Genomic DNA, 27,181 nt, shown 5'->3' with positions numbered 1-27,181 from the left:
ATCGCTACATAACTATTCACAGAAATCATTGAAAACCTCCATTCTCTCTGCTGCTAAAAGAATCCTAACTGATGCCTAAGACAAGCCCAACCTGAAGGTAATGAACTCCAGTTTGCCTTCAACATCTGCTCCTATGAGTTGAAATATGTTTTCCAGCCAGTATTTGTTCACATATCTGTTTATCCCAGCTACACCAATCATCGTAATTATGCAATAGAAATTAAATTTTATAAACTGATTACATATGAATGCAAAAAGAAAGGCATTCCTGTGAAAAAGAGCTGCTCCTTTCAGAAAGATTTGCTAAAAACGACGTACACATAACATTGCGCTACAGGCATGGACAACGAGATAACTCTAGAATATCAGGGGAAAGTTATCAGTAAAGCCTTAAAAGATTTAGCTCTCAGATTATTTTGCAATTATTTTTAAATCCACGTGCCTCTTGAAAGAAATTCGACCTGGTGTTTATAAGTGAGGCAACAGAGGCGTAGTTAATGGAAGTAACAATATGTGAAATTCCAATTTGCAGACCATTTCAGGAAAAAGAAAAGCCTTGGCCATAAGTCAACATATTAGCTTTTCATTCTTCTATAACAATTTTAGATGCATATGAATTATATTTTATAGTTTTCCATTTTGATTAACATTCTCACTTGTTCCAATCACTACTGGATTGAATCAAATCAAGGTGGATTTCACTGTACTTACTATGTTAGGACAACACCCAGTATAAGCACTGAGTAATATAAAATGCATGTTTAATTTATTTTAATTGAACCTCAAGACCTACAGTTATAATTTCCCTTTATCCTGATTTTGTCACCACACTGAGATCTCCCTGAAACTCTAGCATATAGCATTACTAACTAAAAAGCACTCAATGCCCCAAAGAAATCTTTTCATTATTATCACCTGAGGCCTACAAAAAGAAAAGAATAGATTCCTAGTCTATGTTGTGTGCACAAAGCCAGGACATCTCCTTCTTAGCAAAAAGTTAATAAATTTACCCAAAACAGAAAATTGTACCCGCAGAAACAAGTAAAACAAAAAACCTCTAAAACCAGAACTGCATGGACAAGAACAAAGAAAGGTCTTTCAACTTGAAAGAAAAATTTTGTGGGGCGCCTGCATGGCTCAGTCTGTTTAGCATCCAACTTTGGCTCAGGTCATGATCTCATGATTCGTGAGTTCGAGCCCTGTATCAGGATCTGCTGACCTCTCGGAGCCTGGAGCCTGCTTTGGATTCTGTGTCTCCCTCTCTCTCTCTGCCCCTCTCCCACTCGCCTCCCTTTCTCTCCCTCTCTCAAAAATAAATAAACATTTAAAAAAAGAAAAAAAATCATAAATAAGTCAATATTTCTTGGAAGAAAGAAGCTAATCTGCCAAAAGGTATCTTACCTGTTTTTTTTATAAGTAGACTCAATACCCCATGAAAATCTTATTTTGTATAGAAGACTGAAGTTAGCTGAAATGACAAGTTTTCAGCTTCCTCATTTTGACTGAACTTGTTTTTCTGGATTCCACCCTTGGGCTCTCCTTGGGGCCCAGCTATCTGGCCCAATCAGGCCATTTGGGAACAAACACCTGTGTTTAGAACTCGCTGTTGACACAACAATCTGAGTTATGTGGTGATTTCTTAAAGGATAAATAGATGTGCCACTTCCCAGATTTCACAGAAGCCACCTAACTCGAAGCAGGCTGCCATGACCAGCCAGTCTCAGGGGATCCACCAGCTCCTTCAGGCAGAAAAAAGGGCCAAGGACAAGCTAGAGGAAGCCAAGAAGAGTAAGTCTCCGTCCTGTCTTACTTAGAAGGGATTTGTCACAAAATGATTGAGGCGGGTGCGACGAAATGAGCATGGGCCTTTAGGGGCAGACAGACTCTGCTTCAAACCCTGTTTCCACCACACCCTCAGAAAGCTTGGCCAGTTCACTGAAACTACCCAGTCATATGTCCCTCTGGCTACCCAGAGGACGAAGTTCTCTAACCCAGATCCTCCAAAGAGGTCATGTGCTAAATGAAATGACAGTGGACATTGAGTTTACAAGGAGACAAGGCCTTGAGGCTTGTCTCTGCACCTTCCTTAATGTTGCCACGCCTCGGTTTCTCAATATTGTGAAACGGTTAAGAGATAGACAACTTCCAGACTGAATCTACTTGTGAGTGAACGTGAGCAAATTACTTACCCTCTGTAAGCATCAGTTTCTGTTCCTATAAAATTGTGACAGTAACAGTTAACAGTTGGTTCCCATCCCTCTTTAATATTGGCTTTTGGGGCGCCTGGGTGGCTCAGTCGGTTAAGCGTCCGACTTCGGCTCAGGTCATGATCTCACGGTTCGTGGGTTCGAGCCCCGCGTCGGGCTCTGTGCTGACAGCTCAGAGCCTGGAGCCTGTTTCAGATTCTGTGTCTCCTTCTCTCTGTGACCCTCCCCCGTTCATGCTCTGTCTCTCTCTGTCTCAAAAATAAATAAACATTAAAAAAAAAAATTTAATATTGGCTTTTAACTGCCAATATTTTTTAAATATTTCCATTTTATTCTCATTTTCTAACCTTCTTTTTATGTAGTCATGCATCTCTATATCAGTACAGAATGATCTCAGTAAATGTCAACCCCCTTCCTATGCTCTTTGATATACACCACAACCATATGAATGAGATGTTACTATTATTTCCACATGATGTATGTAAAAACTGAGAATTCATCATTTGCCAAAGGTCATATTTTAAAGATAGAAAATATCACGCAGGCGCCATGCTTAATTCTTACTTTATTTACTCACACCAACTCTTTTGGCAAAGAGGAGAAATGATGCTCAGATAAATTAGGCAACTTGCCTAAAGTCACACATAGTACGAATGGTACAGAGAAGATCTTAACAACTGCACTATACAAAACTTTCATAATTTTCATAATGAATAAACTAACATGTTGTCAATGAACAACTCGAATTTAGGAATAAGAACTATGCTTTTTCCACTATCCTGTTTCATATCACATTATTATTTAATCCATAATAATTTGCGTCTATTAGCTTCTTCCTAAAGACATGTCTTGCCCCTGCAATTAGATTCAAAATTCAGTAAGAAGTGGCCCCGTCTTAAAAATGTTGATGCAACTCTTTGGGTGAATATAGTGATGGGAACAGAGTACGTAGTGCAAAAGCTTGTTTAGATGTATGGAATGGGATGCTGTAACAGAGCATTATAATGCAAGCGACGAGACCAGGAGCGAGGCAGTACTCATTCCACAGGGTTTTTTGATCACAGGTAAAATCATTTTTCTTTCTTAAGTTGATCTCTTGAGCGATGGGCAATGTAACTACCGACAGCGGCAAAAGGAGGACTTACTTCATCATGTGGAAGGTGCTCAAAGAGAAAAGGAAGGAGAAAAACTCAAGACAAACTGTACCTACTTCTCCATTTCTTTTTCTATAACAAACCATGCAAATGACTGCAAAATGGTATGAATGCAGAGTAATTTTATAGAAAACAAAGCAGTCAAGGACCTGCTGATTGAAGCAGTGTAGAAAACTTCCTTATCTTTTATGCAAATTTTTAACCACTTCCAGAACAGAAGGCCAACTTATTTTAAGATGTTAGAATTGCATTACCTTTGCTTCCTCATCATGGAAAAAGCAAAATTACAATATTGAGCACATTAATACTATCATATGATTCAGTTGCTTTTTGCCAGTGTGTCTTTTGCAAAGCCGTTCGAGAAGAAAGGCTTTGTGAATCATGCAAGTTGTTTGGAGGAGAGGACCACTCAAAACTTTCTAGACACAGATTTCATAGTAAAAATAAAAGCCAACCTTGTTTGCCTTTCGGCGAGCGAATATGCTGTCCTTGGACAATCTTTCCCAGAAGGCAGTGTTGTAAACCACATATTATCTTATTTTCATACAAAACATTCATTTGATTTGCCAGTAACTTGAAGTTACTTGTGTACCTTTTCCCTTGGTCTTCAGTCATAAATATTCAAGCCAATATGCAACCGGTAATCATAAGTATCCAGGCCATAAAAACATTTTGGAAAATATTTTTTCAAATGTTATTTGCACAACCAACCTTTGGGCTGTATTTTACAGAGAATGTCAGTCTGTCCTCTTTGCCTCACAAAGCATAGGCTTTAAGGACAGTTTTCTCCAGATAGTAGCTGCTTTCTTACGTAGCTATGAGCAGGTAACAGTTTATGGTTACAACTTCAGTTACTGCGCCCGTCATACTGACTTCTCAAGCTTCTGTAGCAAATAAAATACTACCTTTTGTACCCGGTATTTTGCCACCTTTCTCATATTTCACTGGTTTTGCAATTTATTAATTTATTTAATTTAGTAAATATTTATTGAGGGCCTACTGTTTCCAAGCCATTTTGTTATATACACTAATGAGTAGACCTAGACTCTTCCGTAAACAATTCTAGTGAGATAAATGCATAAATGAACATAAAAAGAAGAAAGGAATAATGCAATGAGAGGTACAGATAGCCATCATTTTTGTAAACCCATATATTTCACTTTTTTCCCCCCCAAAAAGCAATTCATTTGAATAGCTGACAGAATAGTTTCAGATGAAAACCAATACATCGCAATAGTGGCCACCATCATGGGAAGTCTAGGATCACTTTCTCTTTGTTAAATCCATTTATGTGAAAGCTTCTCAGAAATCTGCACATGGAAGGACTCCTTAATATATATCTAAAAGAAAGAAAGAGAAAAAGAGAGGGAGAGGGAGACAGGGAAGGACGGAGAGGCGGGAAAAAAGCAATGGCAATTCACATGTTAATCATTTTAGAAAAATGCAAGGTTAGTAAGGTAGTATATTTATATATAATGCTGCAAAAATATTAATATATTCCATTAAAAAGGACTGCCTTGGAGCTCAGTGAAGTTGCTACATAATACAATACAAGGTATAAATGCTTTGCCTTAAAGGATATAGATAAGAGTTTGTAGACCTGATGTATCAGGAATTCTCCTGAAGGCTGTTAGGTCTCTGGAAATGAAATATACAGGTCTCTGCTCTCAAGACACTCACCGGTCACGAGAGAACATTGTGGCTGGGCTGATGTGAGGGAAAATGGTGAGCAGACTCAAAAAGTTGGGCTGTGAAACAACAGAGTAGAAAAAGCATTGGTTTTTTTCTTATGTTTCCACATCTCTGAGTTTGACTCTTTTTTAGATAGAAATACAAGATATATATATGAAATATATAAATATCAGTTAGATATATATATGCCATATGTATGATAGATAGATAGATAGATGGCCATGATGTTTTAAGGATCAGAAAACTATACCTAAGATAGAGTATAATCAAAATAGTTATTTTTATTTTTAACTAACATAATATGTATACTTATATATTACTATAAGTAATAAAAATAAGAGAATGGAATAAAAGATTAGGACGATCTAATTTTTTTTTTTTAACAATTGCTGCTAGTTCTGGGTCAGCTTTTCCTGTAATGAGGGAGAGTTGGACTGCCTTTAGTAGATGGCTAGAAAAGCTCAGATATCGGCCTGTGTTTACTGATTACGGATTAAATTATATTTATCAGTTAAGACACAAATTTTTACGTGCAAAATAGTCTTGCTGTTAGGTCGATTTTAGATGGAATCACAGTAGTTTGGCACTATTTTAAATTATCTTACTTGAAATTAACACCTTCTGCCTTAAAAATTTGCATTAATCAAAACATAAAAGTGAGTGTGTGGGCCCAAGGCAAGTTACATATTTTACAGCAGAACATCAGACCTGTCCTGGAGTTCCAGGTATGGGCAACTGAACTACTTCCAACAGAATTAGATTTGAAATTCAAGGTACCATCATCAATAGGAGGAAAAAAGACTTGTGTTCCTCTGAAATATTTGGTATTTTTACTTGTAGTTATGACTTGTTATGAGATCAGCATTTATTCCGTTTACACCCATTGAAACTTGGAAAACTCTACAGCTCTTTTGAAATGCTCAAATACAGGTGACTCAACATCACATAGAGAATCCATAATCCCTAATTATTTCCAAAGATGAACCATAGCCTTTCTCACAAATAAACACTCAGTCTATCTACTTTGGCAGCTGACAAAAATAGTGTTTAACTCAAAATTAGAACTTGTATTACAGAATATAGATTGGAAGGTGTGGTAAACAATGTAAATGTTCAAATCTGAACGTGAGAAAAACTGAACAAGTAGGTATATTTAAAATGTTCTAAAAGCAATAGACAATCTTAATAACAGTGAAGGACACACCTAGAATTTTCTGCCAAGATGGTGTGGTCAGTGCTCGCTTTCTGGATCTGGTCTGCCTGGTGGCAAATCCAGTTTTTGCCTCCTACTGGGTGGGTGAATTGGCCAGATTATCTTTGAACCTCAGTTTCCTTGGCCTCAAAATGGAGATAACACTATCTGCCTCATGGAATTTTCAAGATTGCCTGAGTTAATGTGTATAAAGGACTTAAAACACTACTTGGCACATAGTAGGTGTTCAATAAAAGTTAACTATGAATATTCTTCCACTACTTAATAAAAAGAATTCTGTCAAAAAGTACAGCAGAATAATAGAGCTCCACTGATCTCTGAAGCACAATCTTCCATGAGGGCCTCTCTGAATTATACTTTAGAGCAAAATAAATAGTTAAGACAATATTTTGACTATCTACTTTGATGATACATCAGCTAATATAATAATGCAGATTCGTTTGTGTTGGGTCTATAGGACACCAACCATAAATATTTTTTTAAATCATCTAATTGCCTATTTGCTTCCAAATAGACAGATATTCCAAATTATTTAAACAAGCACCTTGATTTGATTTAATAAATTCTTCTCTATGCAAGTGAATACTTTGGTTCATGAAGACATGGCTTTTAATAAACTAATAAAATAAAAGTTGTTATATTAGAATTTCATGGTCCTGTCTTGTGTGTTTTGTAGGCCTGTAAATTTTTTCTCTTTTTTTTTAACAGTCCACAGACTAATGGGGTATTTGTAAGTATATTGGACTTTCATTTCTTCAAGTGGGACATATTAAAACAGCCACAGAACATTTTCATCTAGGAATAGCAATTGATTATATTCAATCCAGAATCTACACAAAACTACTAACGATTTTTTTAATAAGGAAAATACAAGTACAAAGAATTGCAAAAGAAATACCAAGGAAGCAAAGATATGAAATGAGAGATTAGGGTCGGCAGAGAAACTGTGTAACCAAAGGAACTCTGCTGCTCTGTTTTTCTGGTGACATGACTTTATCCAATGTTTGTAGCAAGTGAGCAAGATAATGACATTCTTTGAACCAGGTTGGTTTTATCATACTATTCACAATCCCCAAAAGCCAAGGAAGGTTGTTGTTGTTTTTCTTCTGCACAACAGAATAAAAATGGCTATTCGTAACAGACCGCAATCTCCATTCACAAAGTGCTCTTTGTTTTCACATCAAGTAAGGCAGCCTCTGTTCGGTTCGTGCATATTTTTGTCAGGTGGCTCATTCACTTGGATGTCTACTCTCCCTCCCACGCACGTGGATACCTGGCCTTGCTTCCAGTGCTCAGCTGACACTTCAGTCTATTTCTTGTGCGCCCCTGTATTAGTTTCCTAGAGCTTCTGTGACTATTACCACAAACAGGATGGTTAAAAAAAAAAAAAAAGATCAGAAATGTATTCTCTCACAGTTCTGGAGGCCAGAAGTCCAAACACAAGGCGCTGGCATGGTTGGTCCCTTCTGGAGGCACTAAGGGAGAAGAATCTGTCACGCCTCTCTTCCAGCTTCCAGTGATTGCCAACAATCCTTGGCCTTCCTTAGTTTGGAGCTGCATCATTCTAATCTTTACCTCTGTAAGTACAGACCTTCTCCCTTATGTGTCTTCTCTGTGCCTCTTTGTCTCTATGTCCAAATTTCCCTCTCCTGTAGGGACACTCCTATAAGATGTAGGCCCCATCTTAATTCGGTATGACCTCATCTGAACTTGATTGCATCTGCAAAGACCTTATTTCCAAATAAGGTCACCTTCACAGGTACCACAGGTTAGGATTTAAACATATCCTTCTGAAGGACACAATTGAACTCACAACATCTTCTGTCAAATCCACTTGACTGACTGTCTTGAGCCTTTATCTTCTTTGTTCCCTTTTGTAAAAAGGTGCCTGTATTCCTTGTGTCTACCTTTTTTTATTCAAATTTCTCCTGAACTCCCCTTTTTCATTATTTTTTTTTTATTTGAGTGTAGTTAACACACAATGCTACATTAGTTTCAGATGTACGATATAGGGATTCAACTTCTCTATACGTTACACTATGCTTACCACAAGGGTAGCTACCATGTGTCACCATACAACGCTGGTGCAATATCATTATCTATATTCTTTGTGCTGTGCCTTCTATTCCTGTGACTTACTCATTCCATAACTGGAAGTCTGTCTCTCTCATTCCTCTTCACCCATTTTGCCAATCCCCCCACTACTCTTCCCTCTGGCAACCATGAGTTTGTTCTCTGTACTTATAGGTCTAATTCTGCTTTTTGTTTATTTATTCATTTGTGGCTTTGTGCAGATTCCACATATGAGGGAGATCATATGGTACTTGTCTTTCTCAGCCTGACAGATTTCACTTAGCATAATACCCTCTTCAACCAGATTGTTGTCGCTATAACTCCACCAAAGTTCCCTTTGCCGAGACCACAAATATTGTTAACCTTTTTATTAATTAGATACCTCGGTCACAACTGGATCCCTCTTTCATCTTTGAAACTTTTCCTTCATTTGACCTTGGGACACCACTTTCACAGTTGGCTATCTGCCACCTTTCTAATCTCTAAAGTTGGGGTCCCAATTTGAACCTGTTTTCTTCTATATCTGTAGATATTGCCTATGTGATCACATCTAACCCATGGCTTTAAAAACCAGCTCCGTAAATGATGATTCCTAAACTTGCTATTTCCAGCCCTGGGTGCTTCTTCAATCTCCAAAGTCATGCGAACATCAGCCTTCTCATTACCGTCGCTAGTTGTTTACCAGGCATCTCAGTTAAATTGCATCCTCAACTCTATTCCCAAAATCAAATATTGGAGTCATCATTGCCTTATCTCTCTCTCTCATGTTCATCCATCAACTCTGCCTTCAAAGTATATACAGCTTCTTGCTAATTCCTCTGCTACTTTACCATTTCCGGTTAACATTTATCTGAACTATTGCAATAGATTGCAAACTGGTCTTCCTGATTCTCTTTTGCCCCTACAATCTATTCTCACCACACCGGCCAAAGAAATTCTTTTAAATCATACATAATGTCATGCCCCACCTTTGCTAAATACCCTTCATGAATTTAGCATCTCAAGGACCAAACAAGCCTTATCGTGCCCCATGAGCTCTGTGTGACCTGCCGTCACTGCTACCTCTCTAGTATCGTCTCCTAACATTCAGTCATCTTGTTCTCTTTCTTCCAGCCATGATAGTGTTTTGCTGCTTCTCGAGCATGTCACATACCCAAGGTTTTTGCATCTGCTGTTGCCTCTACTTGGAATGCTCTTTCCCTTCAGATAGCTGCATGGCTAATTGTCTTCTTCTTTTAGGTCTCTGTTCATATATCACTTCATCCAAAAGACAAGGCTTACCTAAGTTAACACCATCTCTCTATCCCTTAGGCTCCTTCTTTCTTCTTCATAGCACTTATTATCACTATCATATCATAAACTCTGTTTTCTTTTTTTTTTTTAATGTTTATTTATTTTTGAGAGAGAGAGAGACAGAGCATGAGTGGGGGACGGGCAGAGAGACAGGGAGACACAGAATCCGAAGCAGGCTCCAGGTTATGAGCTGTCAGCACAGAACTCAACACGGGGCTCCAACTCACGAGCCATGAGATCATGACCTGAGCCGAAGTCGGACGCCCAAACAACTGAGCCACCCAGGTGCCCCTAAACTCTCTGCCTTCTATCTCCACCTAATACGTTCAAATTACAAGCTCCATGAGAATAGAAAGTTGGTCTGTTTATGGTTTTCACTGTTGTATTTATAGATCTAGAAACAGTGTGTGGCACAAAGAGGATATTCAGTAATATTCGCTGCTTAAATGTCTCTTTTTTCCATTCTCTGTAGCATTTGACACTGTTGGCCACATCCTTCTTGAATGTTTCTTTGATTTCCCCTACTCCTCTGACCACTAACTCTCAGGCTCTTCCTGAGAGTTCTCCTCCTTTTCTTATCTCTTGAATGTTGGCAGTCCCCCAGTTTGAGACCTTAGCTCTCTTTTCTCCTCCTTCTGTACACTCACCCTTGGTTGCAGCCCAAATCCTATCCCTATGACACATGTACAAACCCAGACGACTGACATCCATTTCAGAACTTGCTTCTGGATCCAAACTTGTCTGTCCAGATGCCTTAACTATCTCCATTTGGATATCCTCAGGGAAGCCCACAGAGGCTTTTCTAGTGACAGCCTCAGGACTTTTCCTCAAACTCACATTGTATTAATTATCTTTGTTCTTAATCAAAGTTCCCCAGAAACTGGGCTCATTTTCCTCATCATGATTAAAAATAATCAAATAGCTGTTCTTTGTCAAGCATTTTAATTACATTTTTTTTCCCTAAAACATCTAATGACTTATTGCGGTAAATTATTAAATCTGTTTTATAGATGAGAAAACTCAGGCTCAGACACACTAATTTGCTTCAGGTTACAAAGCTTCTAATATCTTACTGCCGTTGTGCCTAGTGTATAATTTTGATTCTCTTCTGAAATAATAATATACATCCCATCATCCTCATCCCTAAACAAATTCCAAAACCAATATAACAATCCAGTCAACAGAACAGGGTCTCTGTGTCTCAAGGGCTCATTCGCATTTGGGACACTCAATTTACATGGCCTCTCCTAACCACAAAACCAGGGAGACCCCATCCTTCACATTGCACTCCCTCCTCCCAAATTGAGTTTTACCTGCCCAAATTGAGTTTTTAATTCTTTTCCTACCAATCACCTGGAAATCAATTCAAACATCTTTCCCCTTCTCTTTCCCTTCCACAAAATTTCCCGTAAAATATCTCAATCAGGGCATGTTGAATGTAGGGCATATTTGCATGACAAGCCACATGTCTAAAAAATGAATACCTTTATTAAGGTGTAGCCATTTACAAAGAGTGTCCAAAACTAGCTTAGGAAGGGTCTCTGTGCTTTGTTCTAATCTCCAAAATGAAATATTCATCCCCATGGCTGTCCTGCCTAAAAAGTCAGCTCAATCATCCCCCCCTGAGAAGTCTCCCCTGACCCCGCTTGGCAGCCTCCTCTGACCCCCATTCTACATATCTGGGTCCAGTTGTTTATATTTTGACTGACCCTAATAACATAATTTTTAAAAACTTTTTTAATGTTTTATTTGTTTTTGAGAGCAAGAGAGACAGAGTAGGGGGGCGGGGCGGAGAAAGAGGGAGACACAGAACACGCAGCAGGCTACAGGCTCCAAACTGTCAGCACAGAGCCTGACATGGGACTCAAACTCGTGAACCGAGAGATCGTGACCTGAGCCGAAGTCTGATGCTTAACCGACTGAGCCACCCAGGCGCCCCTGCTTACCCTAATAACATAAGACATAACACAACTATTGGGATGGATGGCAAGCACTGACTGTCTAGAATTTAAGTAATGAAAATTTCCATAAATGTGTGATTTTCAATTGCCATGGAACAAACAGAACCAAAACATATGTTCCGTTGTTTTCCTACTTGATTACATATATTCTTCACAATTTTATGTATTTTGCATTTTCTTCTTGGAAGCCAGAGCACCATGTACACATTTCCAAATTACACTGTATTTGTGCAAGGACCATACCACATGCATTTCACTATCTTCTATCTGTAGCCCTATGCAGAATGTATAGTAGGTGTTCAATAAACAATGAGTGAATACTGGATGGACAAATCAAAACCATCCTTTCCTGCACAACTCTGGAGCACCTGCTTTAGTAGTATAAGATAACCACGTCTTCTAAAGCAAACAAGCCTTGGGCCTGATAAGCCTGTATGACCTTGTAGGAAGTTTGGGACCAAATATTTGATTGAAATATTTAAAATCTGGACTGTTCCATAGGATCATCCTCATGTTTGATACAGACAGTGTTGAGAAATAAGAATATAAACCTAAATGCTTCTTAGGTCCCAGAGTACTTTTAATGCTTAAGAAGATAAGGCATAATATTAAAATTTGGAAATCTTCCTACACAGACAGAGAAGAAAGCTAGAGGTTAATGGAAGTTGATTTCATGCATGCATTTTGCTTCACCTCTAGTCAAACAGCAGGCTTTAGGCTCCAGTTTCTTCCACTGGATTAAATCAGGTGTAGCATATGCAGGCTCTCACACAGCGGCAGCTGCTGAGTCTGTCCAGAAAATGGCTGTGCCAGCAGCAATTTCCCTGTGGCTCTCCTATTTAATTGAATGAGAACCAGCAGGTGACTGGTGCCATGACGGGGGAATCACAGACACACTCTGAGCCTGTCACTGTATGATGGAGGTAATATACAGCCTTTTAAGTAGAGCACTGGATTCTGCTCCAGGGTAGGGCACACAGAGCTTTTCCTATTATTATTATTATTATTTTTTAATGTACTAGAGTTGTGACTTTGAACCCAATATTTTTATACATTATGCAATTAACGTGGAAGAGTAGTGACGTCTCAGGTCATTTGTGTTATAAGTGATTATGAATCCTACAACCCATTATTACCAACAGAACGTTAATACACATTAAATATATGTTTGTCCTAATGTTAATGACAGCCGTGATAAGAAAGAAGGCTGAGGATCAGGGGATAGTTTCCCCTATCAACATATTGTGCATTTGTTCCGTGAATAGTGTTTAGTTGCCACAAAATGGTTAGAAATGTAGAGAATTAAGGAATCTGTAAATACAAAATGATAATGAGCATTAACTAAGTAGAAAAAAAGTAAGCAGTGTTGTTAATGTTCCATTAAGCCTCAAGCATCAGAAGAACACTAATTTTCACCAGACCTTGGATTTTATAGAGAGTAAAGACGTAGCTAAATGTCTGCTCTGCATGAGGCTTACTCAGTCCCATTCAAGGACAATAGGCATTAAAAGAGACACGTCAGTTTGTAACTCGGGAAATCTATCTTTATTCCGCATATATGTACAGTAACTGGCAAAACACCACATGCTTAGAAGGGAGAGAGCTTCAGGAACCATTTACACTCAAATGCTACAGAGGTATGTAAAAATGAAGGCATATAAAAACATGTATGTATGTGGATGACAGAAGTTTATGTTAAGATTTTCTTTCACGCTGCTTAATGAAAACACGCTTACTTAGTTCAAGGTCTGCACAATATAACAAACAGTTGACAAAAATTCTAAGCAAAAGCTTGAGACACTATCAGAGAAACTGTTAAATAAGCAAAAGAATGAAGGCATTTAACTGAAATTGAAGGACAATGGGTTCAGATAAAAAAAAAATTTAATACAGTTTGGAGTTTCTTTAAAGTTTTAATGACCACAAAGCATTAGTACCTAACCCCCTGAAGGTGCTGGGGGGCATAGCAGCAATTAATATTAGTCTATAACCCCCCACCCCAAATTTACTCTGGTTGTCAAAAAAAAAAGTCATGTGTCTAGCTAATGATCCCCGCAGCATTGTATTTGTCTGAAACTTTCATCTACATTGCTGTCTGCTGGCTTAAGGCTTACACCTTTGCTCTTAATAAAAGAAAAGAGAGCTATTTAACTAAGTCTCCTAACCATTAAAAACAATTGGTTTTACAGCCACTTTCAAGTCCCCCTCAGAGAAAGCTACTACAAAAAAATACCTACTTTGATGTGCTGTGGGGCTTAATCAGACATTCTAGAGTCAACAAATGCTAAGAAAAAAAATCCCAATAAAATGCTGTAAAAAATTGTAAGTCAGTTTGATAGAGTCTGAATTGCATGTTTGTAGTGTTTTTGGAGATCTGCCAGTGTTAAATCGGATCCAGTTGGTGTGGACTGAAGTATTCCTGGCAGCAAATCAGGACAGAAAATCTGACCAAATAATGTCTTTCCGAATAAGTGACAGCTAAAATCTGTTCTCTGGCTGTTACTGCTGTGAGTAAATGGGCAGATATTTTATTTAAACATGTAAGTGTGAAAGAAAGTTGTCATTTCCATGCTCTAAAAAACCCAATTGAAAAAGTAAGGTGTTTTTCAATACTGTTCTTTAATGAACTTCACCATTTTAGAGAAATTTATCAGGAAAACAATGTAGACCTCGCCTATTTTATTTTTTTAGAATTGAAGTTTGAAATTCCATGTCGATTAAAAAATTCATTCCTCCTTTGCCACCGTTAATATTCAGGGAAAGAGAAGCGATTGAAGCAAGCTAAGGAGGAAGCCGTGGCAGAAATTAACCAGTACAGAATGCAGAGAGATAAGGAGTTTCGACTGAAACAATCTAAGGTAAGTAAGAAAGTTAGCACAGCTTTTCTATGTGGTATAGATTATAATACATTAATATTCAAGAGGTGTAATGCAGAATATCAAGGGGGAAAAATGCAACAGATTGAGCAGACACAGTTCAACTAAGCCTGAACATCAGACTAAATCTTATACGTTACAGAATTACTGATTTTACATGTTCACTTTCCAGACTTTTCGATTTGCTGTTTAAAGTATCAATCAATAGTGAATGTCTAATATGTAGTCCATATTAAAAATCATATTTTCAAATATTCAAACTGAAGGGACTGGTTGAAGTATTATTCCCACCACAGATGATGAACACATTTTATTAAGAAAAAACACTTCAGAAAACATATTTTTGTGCCTACTAATATTTACCACTACAATCAATAAAAAGTGTTTCACACTGTTATAGAATGAGTTTCTTGGTCAACTTTCTTTGGCATATTCAAGATTTACAAATGACCAAAGTAGATATGGTAGATTCAGCAAATTGCTACAAAGTCTTCTGGTATTTTTTTTTTTATTATTTCCTTTTCAATTGTCTGGCTCCATTCAACAAATGTTTCATGAAAATATTTTTGAAAGGTTTTTCCGGGGCGCCTGGGTGGCTCAGTCGGTTAAGCGTCCGACTTCAGCTCAGGTCACGATCTCATAGTCCGTGAGTTCAAGCCCCGCATCCGGCTCTGGGCTGATGGCTCGGAGCCTGGAGCCTGCTTCCGATTCTGTGTCTCCCTCTCTCTCTGCGCCTCCCCCATTCATGCTCTGTCTCTCTCTGTCTCAAAAATAAATAAACGTTAGAAAAAATTCTTAAAAAAAATAAAATAAAATAAATAAAATAAAATAAAATAAAATAAAATAAAATAAAAGGTTTTTCCTCCACTAGCACTTTAAATGTATCTATAGTTTATAGTGAAAAAAAAAAAGTGCATGAAAATTTCAGAACCAACATCCTCCTTTTCCTACTGCGATATGACTAAGAATTTTTTTTTTAATTCTGTGTGTTACAACTAAAGTTTATATGATATAAGGGTTTTTCCCCCCAATAGAAACATAAGTAAAGCCTGACATTGAAAGATGAACTACAAGCACTTTGGAAATCCCCTTACTTACAACTTCTATTTTAGTGGGAGTAGATGTGGGGCTGGTAGAGGGTCAGGGAAATCGAATCCCATGATAGGAAAAACTTTTCCAGGGGGGCTCCTTCTTAAAAGAAAAAGTCCTTCCCAGAATGAAGTGGACCACTCAGCAAAAGTAAATGCTTCTCATCAGCCTTTCAAAAATCGAATCATAAAATCCTAGGTCTATACATGTGTATACAGCCCTCCGTGATTGGCCCTTGGCTATCTCTCTAACCTGTCAGTTCTGAAAATGTCATGCACCCACTTTTTACTGTGAACTGCAGATATTTTTTAAATGCTCGTGTAGGGAAAAGCATTTCTTTATATTCTTATGAAAGATTTATTGAAAGAAACCAGCCAAATGAGAAGGAAATCATAAGGGAATACCAGAACACTTTTCCGCAACGTGCAACAAGATCTGCTTTGGTCATTTGTAACGTTTTCTACTACTTTTGTCTCCACTTGGTCTCTTGCAGCCATATCGGTCTTCCTGTTCTTCCCCAAACAGATTGAACACACAACTGCCAACTGTGCCTTTGCACATCCTGTATTTGCTCCCTGGAATCATTATCTTCTAGACATATTCATCCTTCTTCAATCTCTGTTCATTTGTTAGCTCATCTTTCAGATCACCTTATTTAAAACTGTGTCTTTCATTAGAAAAGAAAGTAGTTTTCCATTATATTCATATCATGCAACACTACTAGATACATCATATATTTACATTTTTTACTTATTGCCTGTCTTTTCTTCTGAACTATAAACACCAAAACAATAAGGTCTATGTGTTGTTCTCTGTTATTTTCCCCAACAATGAAATAGTGTCTGTTCCATAGTAAGTACGATAAATATTCATTGAGAGAATAAGTAACTAACATTACTTCTGTGACTTTATCTTTCTTATTGAGTCCTGTCATGACCCATAACATATTGGGACCTGAGAAAATAGTTATCCCTAATACCAGTCAGCATTTATTATTCTATGCAGGATATTTCTGATGTACTTATATTTCTAAGTCATAACAAAACTGACTGTAATTTTAGAAAGTAACTGGGTTAAATCTCTTGAAATGTTATTTCTTCAGAAGAATCTCATAAGATGTAAATCTGGCTCAGGATATTTGTTCTCTGCTTTGGAAAATAATTAAAACTCCTCATTGCTCTCATAATTAGAGCTCTAAGCCAATTTTACAGCTAGTTGATCAAAAGCTCACATCGAAAGGTCAACATGTTTAGGCCTCCACTAACTTCAAGCATATTGTAAAACCATTAGCACAGATATTCCTTCCTTGGCATGACCTCCATATGTCAGACATATTGCTATTCCAGTTAAATCTCATCATCATTAACCCAGGGCAAGTAGGAGGCCTGGGAGGAGACCCAAGAAGCCAGTTTTCTGCCTGCTGTGGGTGAGACACCTCGATGTTACTTTTTTTAGTTGTGTCTTAGCTCTTGTTAATGTATGTGTTGTTTCCATTCCCCTGACATATCAACAAAAGCAGGTATCCCGATGTCGGTTGTATAACAACAAATATTGTTTTATTGAAGATTTATTTCTCCCTTCCTTATCATTGCTACCAAATATAACATCTTCTAAAGGAGATATGACATTGCTAAAAGGAATCGGACCACAGTGGAGACATTAAATCTATTATTAATGCCGAAGTCAGTGGGATCATGAATCCCAACAGGAGAAATGAAAATAGTCGCCTGGAGCATAATGATGATTTTTGTATCTTCATCTTCCTTCCTGAATTCATATCATGAAAACATTTTGTTTCCTTGAAGCAACCATATATTGAGCATGCCAAACGGTGTTTTGCTTATGATAGTGGGGCCCGGACTTCCGCTTTCTCTTAGACAGGAACATTTGAACAATTTATAAAGAAACGTACTGAATATTGAAAGATTTCACCAGCATCAGCCATTTAGCTGTAAATCTATATGTATCAGTCTCAACACTGAAGTTTTGAAAATCAACAGTGGGAAGTCCTTAAAGGGTGTCCTTTGATCAAATGTACCTGCCCTGTCACACAATGATCAACTTCTAATTTCTGTAGTGTCCTAAGCATTCAGATAGAAGGCTTCTGCCAATGAGAGCAATAGAACACAGGTAATAAGTTCTCTGTAATATCTAGAGATCTGATCGTTCTATTCAGTTCAACAAATATGTATTGGGCATCCACTTTGAGGTGTTTGAGGCACTTGTAATACATCAGTGGACAAGATGCCACTGATCCTTTGTGGAGCTTATGTTCATTTCTTTACTCACCTGCGTGGTTTAAATCAACACTGTCTGCAGATATAAAGGTATGGAATTCTTTCCATGGAAGGCCGTCTAAAATAGTATATGGTGCCAGAGGGGAGGTGTGTGGGGGGATGGGTGAAATAGGTGAAGGGGTTTAAGAGGACACTTAATGAGCACTGAGTAATATATAGAATTGTTGAATCACTATATTGTACACCTGAAATTAACATAAGATTGTATGTTAACTATATAAGAATTTAAAATAAGGTAAAAAATAAAGTAAAAAAAAATAGTGCATGGTTAGTTATTGGTATAGTAATGTCTAGGGAACAATGTAGGAACTCAAATTACTGTGCATTAAATAAACTCAGAAAAAAATATTATATTTAATTATGCAGGATGAGACATGAGATTATGAGCCATTTTTTAAGGGTATCCCAATGTTTCTGAAAGTGTATAATGGCTTTAAAAAACTAGAAAGTACAAGCAACACAATCAGTGAAAAATCATAATAATAATCACTAACACTTACTGATTAGTCGCTCAGTGCTAGGCTCCTTGCTATGTACCGTCTATACTATAATCCTTTCAGAAAATGATCATGTTGTCTTAGAAAACCACGTTAAGAACACAACTAATAGTAGTAGCTGTCATCTGTGGATTAAACCTGCACTGTCAAAAAGGGTGGCCACCAAACAGACACATGAAAAGATGCTCAACATCACTTATCATCAGGGAAAAACAAATCAAAACCACCTTGAGATACCACCTGACACTGGTCAGAGGGCTAAAATCAACAACTTAAGAAACAATCGATGTTGGCAAGGATATGGAGAAAGGGGAGCCCTCTTGCTTTGTTGGTGGGAATGCAAACTGGTGCAGCCACTCTGGAAAACAGTGTGGAGGTTCCTCAAAAAATTAAAAATAGAGTTACCATATGATCCAGCAATAGCACTACTAGGAATTTATCCAAAGGATACAGGAGTACTGATTCACAGGGGCACATGTACCCCAATGTTTATAGCAGCACTATCAACAATAGCCAAATTACTGAAAGAGCCCAAATATCCATCAACTGATGAATGGATAAAGAAGATGTGGTTTATATATACAGTGGAATACTACTTGGCAATGAGAAAGACTGAAATCTTGCCATTTGCAGCAATGTGGATGGAACTGGAGGGTATCATGCTAAGTGAAGTAAGTCAGTCAGAGAAAGATATGTTTTCACTCGTATGTGGAATTTGAAAAACTTAACAGAAGACCATGGGGGAAGGGAAGGGGAAAAATAGTTTCAGAGAGGGAGGCAAACCATAAGAGACTCTTAAATACAGAGAGCAAACCTAAGGGTTGATGGGGCGAGGTGGGGGAGAGGGGAAGAGGGTGATGAACATGAGGAGGGCACTTGTTGGGATGAGCACTGGGTGTTAGAGGTAAGCGATGAATCATGGGAATCTACTCCCAAAGCCAAGAGCACACTGCATACGCTGTATGTGAACTAACTTGACAGTCAATTCTATTAAAAAAAAAAAAAAGGTGGCCACTTCACATATAGCTAATTAAACTTGAAATGTAATTAGTCCACATTAAGATATTCTGTAAGTATAAAAGACATACCAGATTACAAAAAACTTCATATGAAAAACAATGGAATAATTTTTGTATTGCTTGTACCTTAAAATAATAATATTAAGAATATAAGCTTAAATAAAAAATATTATTAGGGGCATCTGGGTGGCTCAGTTGGTCGAGCATCCGACTCTTGATTTTGTCTCAGGTCACGATCCCAAGGTCATGGAGTGTGGAGCCTGCTTAAGATTCTCTCTTTCCCTTTGCTCTTCTCCCACTCACACAGATGTGTGTATGTGTGTGGGGGAGATGGAGGAGGGATATGCACACGCGTGCACACATGTTCTCTCAAATATATATATATATTACGAAAATTAATTTTACCCAGTCTTTTTACCTTTTGAATGTGACTCTAGAAAATTTTAAATCATTTGTATGATTTTCTTTGTGGGTCATATTACATTTCTATTGGACAGCTTTGAAATAAAGAACCTAAGGTTGAGGGGCGCCTGGGTGGCTCAGTCGGTTGAGCGACCAACTTCGGCTCAGGTCATGATATCACGGTTTGTGGGTTTGAGCCCCACATCGGGCTCAGCGCTGACAGCTAGGAGCCTGGAGCCTGCTTTGGATTCTGTGTCTCCCTCTCTCTCTGCCCCTTCTGCACTCATGCTCTGTCTCTCTCTGTCTCAGAAATAAATAAACATTTTAAAAAATTAAAAAATAAAATAATAAAATAAAATAGAATTTAATTTAATTTAATTTAATTTAATTTAATTTAATTTAAAAAAAAGAACCTAAGGTTGAAATAAACTTTTCCAAAGTCCTGCAGGATAGTGCAGAAATCTAACCTAATAATAGCTATTTTAACACTGCTCCAAAGAAAAAAATGATAATAATTTTATAATAGTTTGTCTTTTAAATATTTCAACCCTTAAAACATTGGATTTAGGACCTTTTTTAGTGGGGTAGAATCTCACTTAATATAGTAGATTTAGAGGAAAAAATTGATTTTGGTAGAATTATTTTGGTAAATAGTTCTCTTCCATTTTTAAACTTCTACCTAGCAAGAGAAATTCAGTCCATATGTCTGCTCCTTGTATGCTCACTTATCTCAATGTTATTTTATAAAAGTTACTTGATGTCTTAGAAGCTATATTTCCTTAAAATGATTTTCTTTGAACTGGGAAGCCCTTATTGCATGGTATATAAACAGAAAAGAACTTGAACCTGATAGCTTTCGATTGTGTTTGATTTCAAGTTTAGGACCCAGAAAGATAATGCGAATTCTAGAATTTAGAATAGTCTAACAACCCTGAAATAGAAGTCAATCATTAGTGGAGTCTCTTGGACTGAACTTAATGCATACCTTCCTTGTGTGTAAACATTCACAGAAGAGAAAAACAAACAAAAAACAGCTGTGTTGCCTTAACAATACCATGTTTAAGAAAGGCTGAGTTTACAAAGGAGATGAATTAGGAGTTGATTGCTTTACAAAGGGTAACTTTTCAAAGGATTTCACTGAAGAATCCCTTTAAATTAGTAACTCCCCTGGTGAAATTATATTTTGGTCGAATCTCTTGGAGATAAATGGAAATACTGGGAATCACTGTCAATAAAAGAGCAACCAGAAAGATATATTAAACTGTATCTAAATATATAATGTAAGTAAATGGACAAGTATGTCTTAATATGAAAGAAATCCACTTTATATTAAAATTTTCAAAATTATCTATCATCCAAAAAGAGATACGTATGCATGTAAAAGTACCTTACTGGGCATATCGTGACTATATCTTCCTGGAAAACAACAATTAATCAGTTCAGATAATATATTTAAAAAATCGGCAAATCAGTTATTTGCTTTTTGAAAACCAGCACAAGGGGTTTAATGATGTCTTACCACTTTACTTTCCAGACTTTTAATTCAGAAAAGTAAGCAATGGGGAAGATAGAGGAACTGAATGGCAACTCTTACAAACATATGAAAAATGCAGTACAGGAAAAACCTCCTGAGTACGGAGGATGATTGTGAATGTGCCTCCAATTTGCACTGTGTGGAGACCAGCCTAGAAGTAGAAGTAACTGACCATGGCCACCTTTCATTTTTTAGGAAAGTTTATCCATCCCACTTATGGTATTGGTGATCGTATCCATTCTCTGAGAAAGTTCTAGAAAAATAATACGCAATGTGTACACTCTAGAACAATCTTTAATAAATAGGCCAAAACAAGTTTAAGTAGTAGACCAGTGACACTTTACTATGGATAGTGTGGTGAATTCTGTCCGTTGTATTTTGTCAGGTAATGGGGTCTCAAAGTAATCTCTCAGAGGAAGTAGACGAGCGAACACTCGGGAAGGTAAAAGAATTGAATGGAAGCTACAACAAGTACATGGAAGTCGTGCTGAAACAGCTTTTGAACATGGTTTGCGACGTGAAGCCGGGAATCCACGTAAACTACAGAGCTACCCACTAAACGTGCACCCTACTGCTCAATAAATGGTATGTGCATGAAATTTGAAATGTAAATCTTAAATTCACTAGACATTTACAGATTTCAATGTGACATAATTCACACATAAGCACTGAATTTAAAAGCAAACAAACAAAAAGTTGTTATATCTTTCTCGGTAACGGGCGTGACTTGTCATTTAACGTAAAGTAAATCGAGCCGGCAGAGTAACATATTTTCTGACACTTGGCAGAAAAATGTGAACCTGGCCACTTTTTAGCGAGTATGAGGTTTAGGGGGAAAAAAAAATGCTGCTTCTGAGCAATTTAGAAAATGTTTTCTTTGTTGTAGCTGTTAAAAGATCATTTTTAAAGAAAGATTTCTATCTCAGACAGATATAAAATGAACAGATGTCAAGGATTTTGTTTAAGTCATTAGTGAGGAAACCAGTCATTAATCAATGAGGAAATCAGTAAGATGTTACCACTAATTCAAAGAACAGTAAGAATGTCATAGCTACAGAAATGATAGAAAAATAGATAAATGATAGATAGATAGATAGATAGATAGATAGATAGATAGATAGATAGATAGATATAGAGGCACCTGGGTGGCTCAGTCTGTTGAGTGTCTGACTCTTGATTGTGGCTCAGGTCATGATCCCAGGGTAGTGGGATCAAGCCCCACCTTGGGTTCCACTCTGAGTGTGGAGCCTTCTCCACACACTCTCTCTCTCTCTCCCTCTCCCTCTTCCTCTGCCACTCTCCCCCTAAATAAGATAGATGATAGATAGATAGAGATTAGAGAGAGAGAGAGAGAGAGATGATACAGAAAAAGATATGAGTTGGTTATGTAACCATTCTCTCTACCTACCTTCAACTAACCAGATATTCTTCTTTCAACTATCATTTTTTAATTTTTATTTTTTTAATGTTTATTTATTTTTGAAGGAGAGAGAGAGAGAGAGCATGCATGAGCGCTAGTGGGGGAGGGGCAGAGAGAGATGGAGACGCGGAATCTGAAGCAGGTTCCAGGCTCTGAGCTGTCAGCACAGAGCCTGATGTGGGGCTCGAACTCAGGAGCCATGAGATCATGATCTAAGACGAAGTGGACACTTAGCCAACTGAGCCAACCAGGCGCCCCTCAATTATCATTTTTTAAAAGAGAAAAGTGAATGATAATTAAATGAGCTGTTAGCATAGGTGTTTAGGCTTAAAAACAATCAATCAATCAATCAATCAATCATTAAAACAAACAAACAAACAAACAAACAAAAAAAGCCCCAGGTGATGTAGCAGGTTAGTATGTATTATGAATTGAATGTTTGTGTCCCTCCCAAAATTTATATGTTAAAATCTAATCCCCAGGGTCACCGTATTTGGAGATGGGCCATTTAATAAGTAATTGAGTCAGGAGAGTGGAGCCCTTGTGATTAGAATTCGCGCCCCTATAAGAAGACACCAGAGAGCTAGTTCACTCAGGAGAAGTTGGCAATCTGCAACCCGGAAGAGGGCTCTCACCAGCCCCTGACCATGCTGGTACCCTAATCTCAGACTTCCAGCCTCTAGAACTATGAAAAATAAATTTTCTGTTATTTATAAGCCACCCAGTGTGTTTGGTACTTGGTTATAGCAGCCCCCGCCCCAAACCGATGCAGACAGTATGCCATTAGCCCAGCCACCTAGACAGTAATCACTAAATTCTTGTTAGGTACCGGGCACTTTAAGTACAACGTATGAATTATCTTGATCCCATTATTGTGGTTGTGTTAGCACGCATCCCTGTTTTACAAAATGGGAAATAGCAATTAAGGAACTTGTCCGCAGTTGCTTGAATGACCGTGACATGGGACTTCCAGTCTGGCCAATGACTCCAATGTCCTCACCCTTCATTACTTACTCCCCGAAAAGTTTCTATATTTACATCATTAAGAATCTCAGAGTACTCTGCTTTTCCAAGAATATATGCAGACAAAATTTAGTTCCAGTTGAAACAAAATTTAACTGGTAAATTTTAATCATTACCAAATTACTCAATTCCAAATATAGACTAAAATTATTCTAATTGATCACTGTTTTAGATTAACCTACATTAGATGTAGGTCCCCCTCTAGCAGACAAAATTAAATTTTACCATAGTCTTAAATCTCAGAAACATTCAATTTTATATTGATATTGGGCAAATGGATGAAAAATTTAATATCATTTGTTTTTCCCAACTTGTTGGGCAAGGAAACCCAAACAGGTTAGTTTTTTTAAAATTTCAAATAGATTTCTCTATTTGCCAGAAAGACAACTGATTCTCCAATTAATGACCAGAAGGGTATCAACCTTTCCTAGGAACGATGTCCTTTAGTTTTGGGGGGTAGAGGGGGAACGAAGGCAAGACATCAAGTAAAGTTGCCTCCCTCAAATGAGGACAGCCACGGAGGATTTCCACTTTAACACAGATTTGGAGATTTTGATTACTCCTTCAGAGGTGAGTTATGTAAAACAATGACCAAAACTGCACTTTTGAAAAATTGCCATGTGAAAAGATAATTCTAAAAGACATAGCCTTGTGATTTGCCTTACATATCTTACCTCATGAAAAATATCTTAAATACCTTATTATGAAAACTATCGAGATGTCAATTTTCTGTGTAAGAAAAGCTTGAATATGTAATCTGGAACACACAAGTTGATAAATTCCTGAGCCTACACGGGATGTTTTTTTAGGCTTAAATGCAATAGAAATACACTAAAATCGGTAGAGGATTTTTCTCAGCAGTAAAGGAGCTACGACAGCCGGAAGACAGTGGTGAAGATTGGGTGTCACTAGCCTCTGTGTCTGGTCCTGGCTGTGCCCCACACTCTCTATGTCCTGTTGGCAATTTACTCAATCTCGCTGGTCTCAGATTCTTTTTCAATGTTTTAATAGACAAAATGGCATTCAACTAAATGATCTCCATAGGCCCTTCAATATTCAATTCTACATACTAAATCAGACCATTTGCAAAAGTCAGTACTCATTACCTGTAGTTTTCTCACTTCTGTAGTATTTGTTAATGTTTTTAATGACCCCACATCTATTCTCAACATCTGAACTATTTCAGAACATCTCCCCAAAGTGTGCCACTTTGGCATGTGGGCTATTTTGAGCTGAAAGCAATCAAGACCCAGCAGACTCAAGAAAAATCTTTACCTCTCCCTTAAACTACCTACAAGAATTTGAGAAAGAGAGCTATTACCAAGAGATAACTTTTGCATCTAATGACCTATCTGTGTGGCAGGACAAACATCTAATTACCAAACATCTGCTCCTTTTATTATCCTGTGAATCACCCTCCTTCTTTTTGAAACTCCAGGCCCTTATCTTGTCCCCTCGTGTAAGATGGCATTTAAGCTTCAATTGTCCCACTGTCCTCAGGTCTAATCTTCTCATGGGCATCCTGTATGTGTGCAATTAAATTTATTTTCCTTCTGTTAATCTGTCCTATATTAATTTGATTACTAGACTATCCGAAGAACCAAAAAGGATGGAAGAAGCAAACATACTGTGTTGGCAGGAATATGTGGTGATCTCCAGCATTCTTAGCTCTGTAGCTCTGTAAAAGTGTAGTTTTTACACTCAAATATGGTTTCACATCTATGCCTAACTGAATGAGTCATTTTTCAAGAGCTCTCACACTCCCACAGATGGCTAAGCTGCCAGGTTTTACTTTATTTACATATGAAAAAGGTTTTACATATTTCAGAGACAACTCACTTATCTATGACAGCTTTCTCAGTCACAAAAAAAATGTTGACTTTTTTTTTTTGCACAGGTACTTATCCTAAAATAATTTTCCTGTTCATACAGGTCTTCACACAGAAATGGAATAAAGTAAGAATGTGTTTAATCGTCCTTCGTCCTTCTTTTGATCGTTGGCACGATCAGAAACTGCAAAATGAAAAATGACTCCATTAAGTTCTTACTTATTTCCATTGTACCTAAAAGCAAAGCCATGCAATTTACAGGATGTAGAGGAATAAAATGGTTTCTGATTTATTTCTCTGTATTACACACAAACACGCACAAATTCAAGAATTGCCACCAATAGATCAGCACTATTATTTTCTAGATGAACAGAACTAGGAGAATGGAGTTGGCCAGTGTATGAAAACCTGCCAATTTCTAAATCTCCAGATGAGGCTACTCTGGAAACATCCAATCCTCAACATGGAAAAATCCAACCTAGATCAACAGAGGTCAACAGAGCCACATTGCCCACGGCGGCCCATAAACACATAAGTGAGAAAAGTGAAGACCATATAAACCACTTAGAAGACCTACAGTCTCAAGAGCAATGATAAATTGTTATTTTAAGCCCCGAAGTTTTAGGGTGATGTGTTATGAAGCAATAGCTAACTGATATCCCCATTAGCTATCGCTTTAAAAGAGGAGGGAGGACAATAAGACAGATATGTGACTGTCAGACTCAGATCTGTGAAGGAGGCCTTTGAGGAGGAGATGCATGGTGAGCAAATGAGAGACACCAGCTACAGGCTAACTAGAAAACTACGAAAATGGTCAGAGATGGGGCTACCACATGAAGGGGAGATGTGGCAAACATGTGTTTTTGTTTGGATAGGAAATGCGAGAGCATATTCGTACACCAATTGAAGTTCTCCCAGAGAAGAAAATATTTCTCTAAAGAACAGAAGAAAACTATTGCGGAAGCAAAGTCCCTGAGAGGGCAGGAAGCATAGGATTCCCATCTGAAGTAAAAGAGTTGACCTGACACTAACAGGAAGATGACATACAAGTGGAGTTTGACATACAGGTGGTAGGTAGGTCTAGCAGTAGGGAGATGAGAAAGTTCCTGTCTGATTGACTGGTGTTTTCAAAATAAATATGAGGGAAATGATTAGGCGAGAATGAACAGAAATTTCAGGAGACTTATCCAGACAAGAGAAAGAGTGAATGGTTGTTTTAGAAAGTGACCAGATGACTGTGCTGGGGAATTATAATAAGACTGTCAAGCAGGGTTGAGTGTCCAAAGGAGACATATTGTCGTACTTGTAAAATGAAATAAAGTCAGTTGTGTGCTTTTGTCTGGTGATGGGGAGCTGCTCAGGTGTAGGCATGGGGGAGGCAGAGTCTGGTTCCACCTCTCAACTTCTGAACTGAGACCTGACATCAGCTCCCTTGTTCTTTTTCTTTCAGCTCTCAAGTTGAACTGGGATAATTCTCCTCAGCATGGATACTGTATTCCTAAATTTAAAGAGAACAAGATTATTGGAAGGAAAGTATGATAAAATAAAGCTAAGAATCTAAGCACAGAGGCCATTAAAAATGTAATGATTCTGGGGCACCTG

At 37.7% G+C, this 27,181-nt stretch overlaps 1 protein-coding gene across 2 annotated transcripts; it reads left to right on the top strand.

Moving 5' to 3' along the window:
- Positions 1-1,637: 1,637 nt before the first annotated feature.
- Positions 1,638-27,167, top strand: ATP6V1G3 (ATPase H+ transporting V1 subunit G3). Of its 2 annotated transcripts, none has more exons than XM_042925337.1 (4): positions 1,638-1,788; positions 14,351-14,451; positions 21,693-21,892; positions 27,030-27,167. In XM_042925337.1, the coding sequence occupies exons 1-3, from the start codon at positions 1,707-1,709 to the stop codon at positions 21,864-21,866; spliced, it is 357 nt and encodes a 118-aa protein (XP_042781271.1). In that variant the 5' UTR covers positions 1,638-1,706; the 3' UTR covers positions 21,867-21,892; positions 27,030-27,167. The 2 variants fall into 2 exon arrangements, with proteins under 2 accessions (XP_042781271.1, XP_042781270.1); XM_042925336.1 differs by lacking the exon at positions 27,030-27,167 and adding an exon at positions 23,210-23,441.
- The last annotated feature ends 14 nt before the right edge of the window (positions 27,168-27,181 follow it).

The sequence above is a fragment of the Panthera leo genome, chromosome F3 (genome assembly GCF_018350215.1).
Source record: "Panthera leo isolate Ple1 chromosome F3, P.leo_Ple1_pat1.1, whole genome shotgun sequence".
Lineage (NCBI taxonomy): Eukaryota > Metazoa > Chordata > Mammalia > Carnivora > Felidae > Panthera > Panthera leo.
Note: the sequence above shows the minus strand (reverse complement) of the source record. Positions and strands in the feature narration are given on the sequence as shown.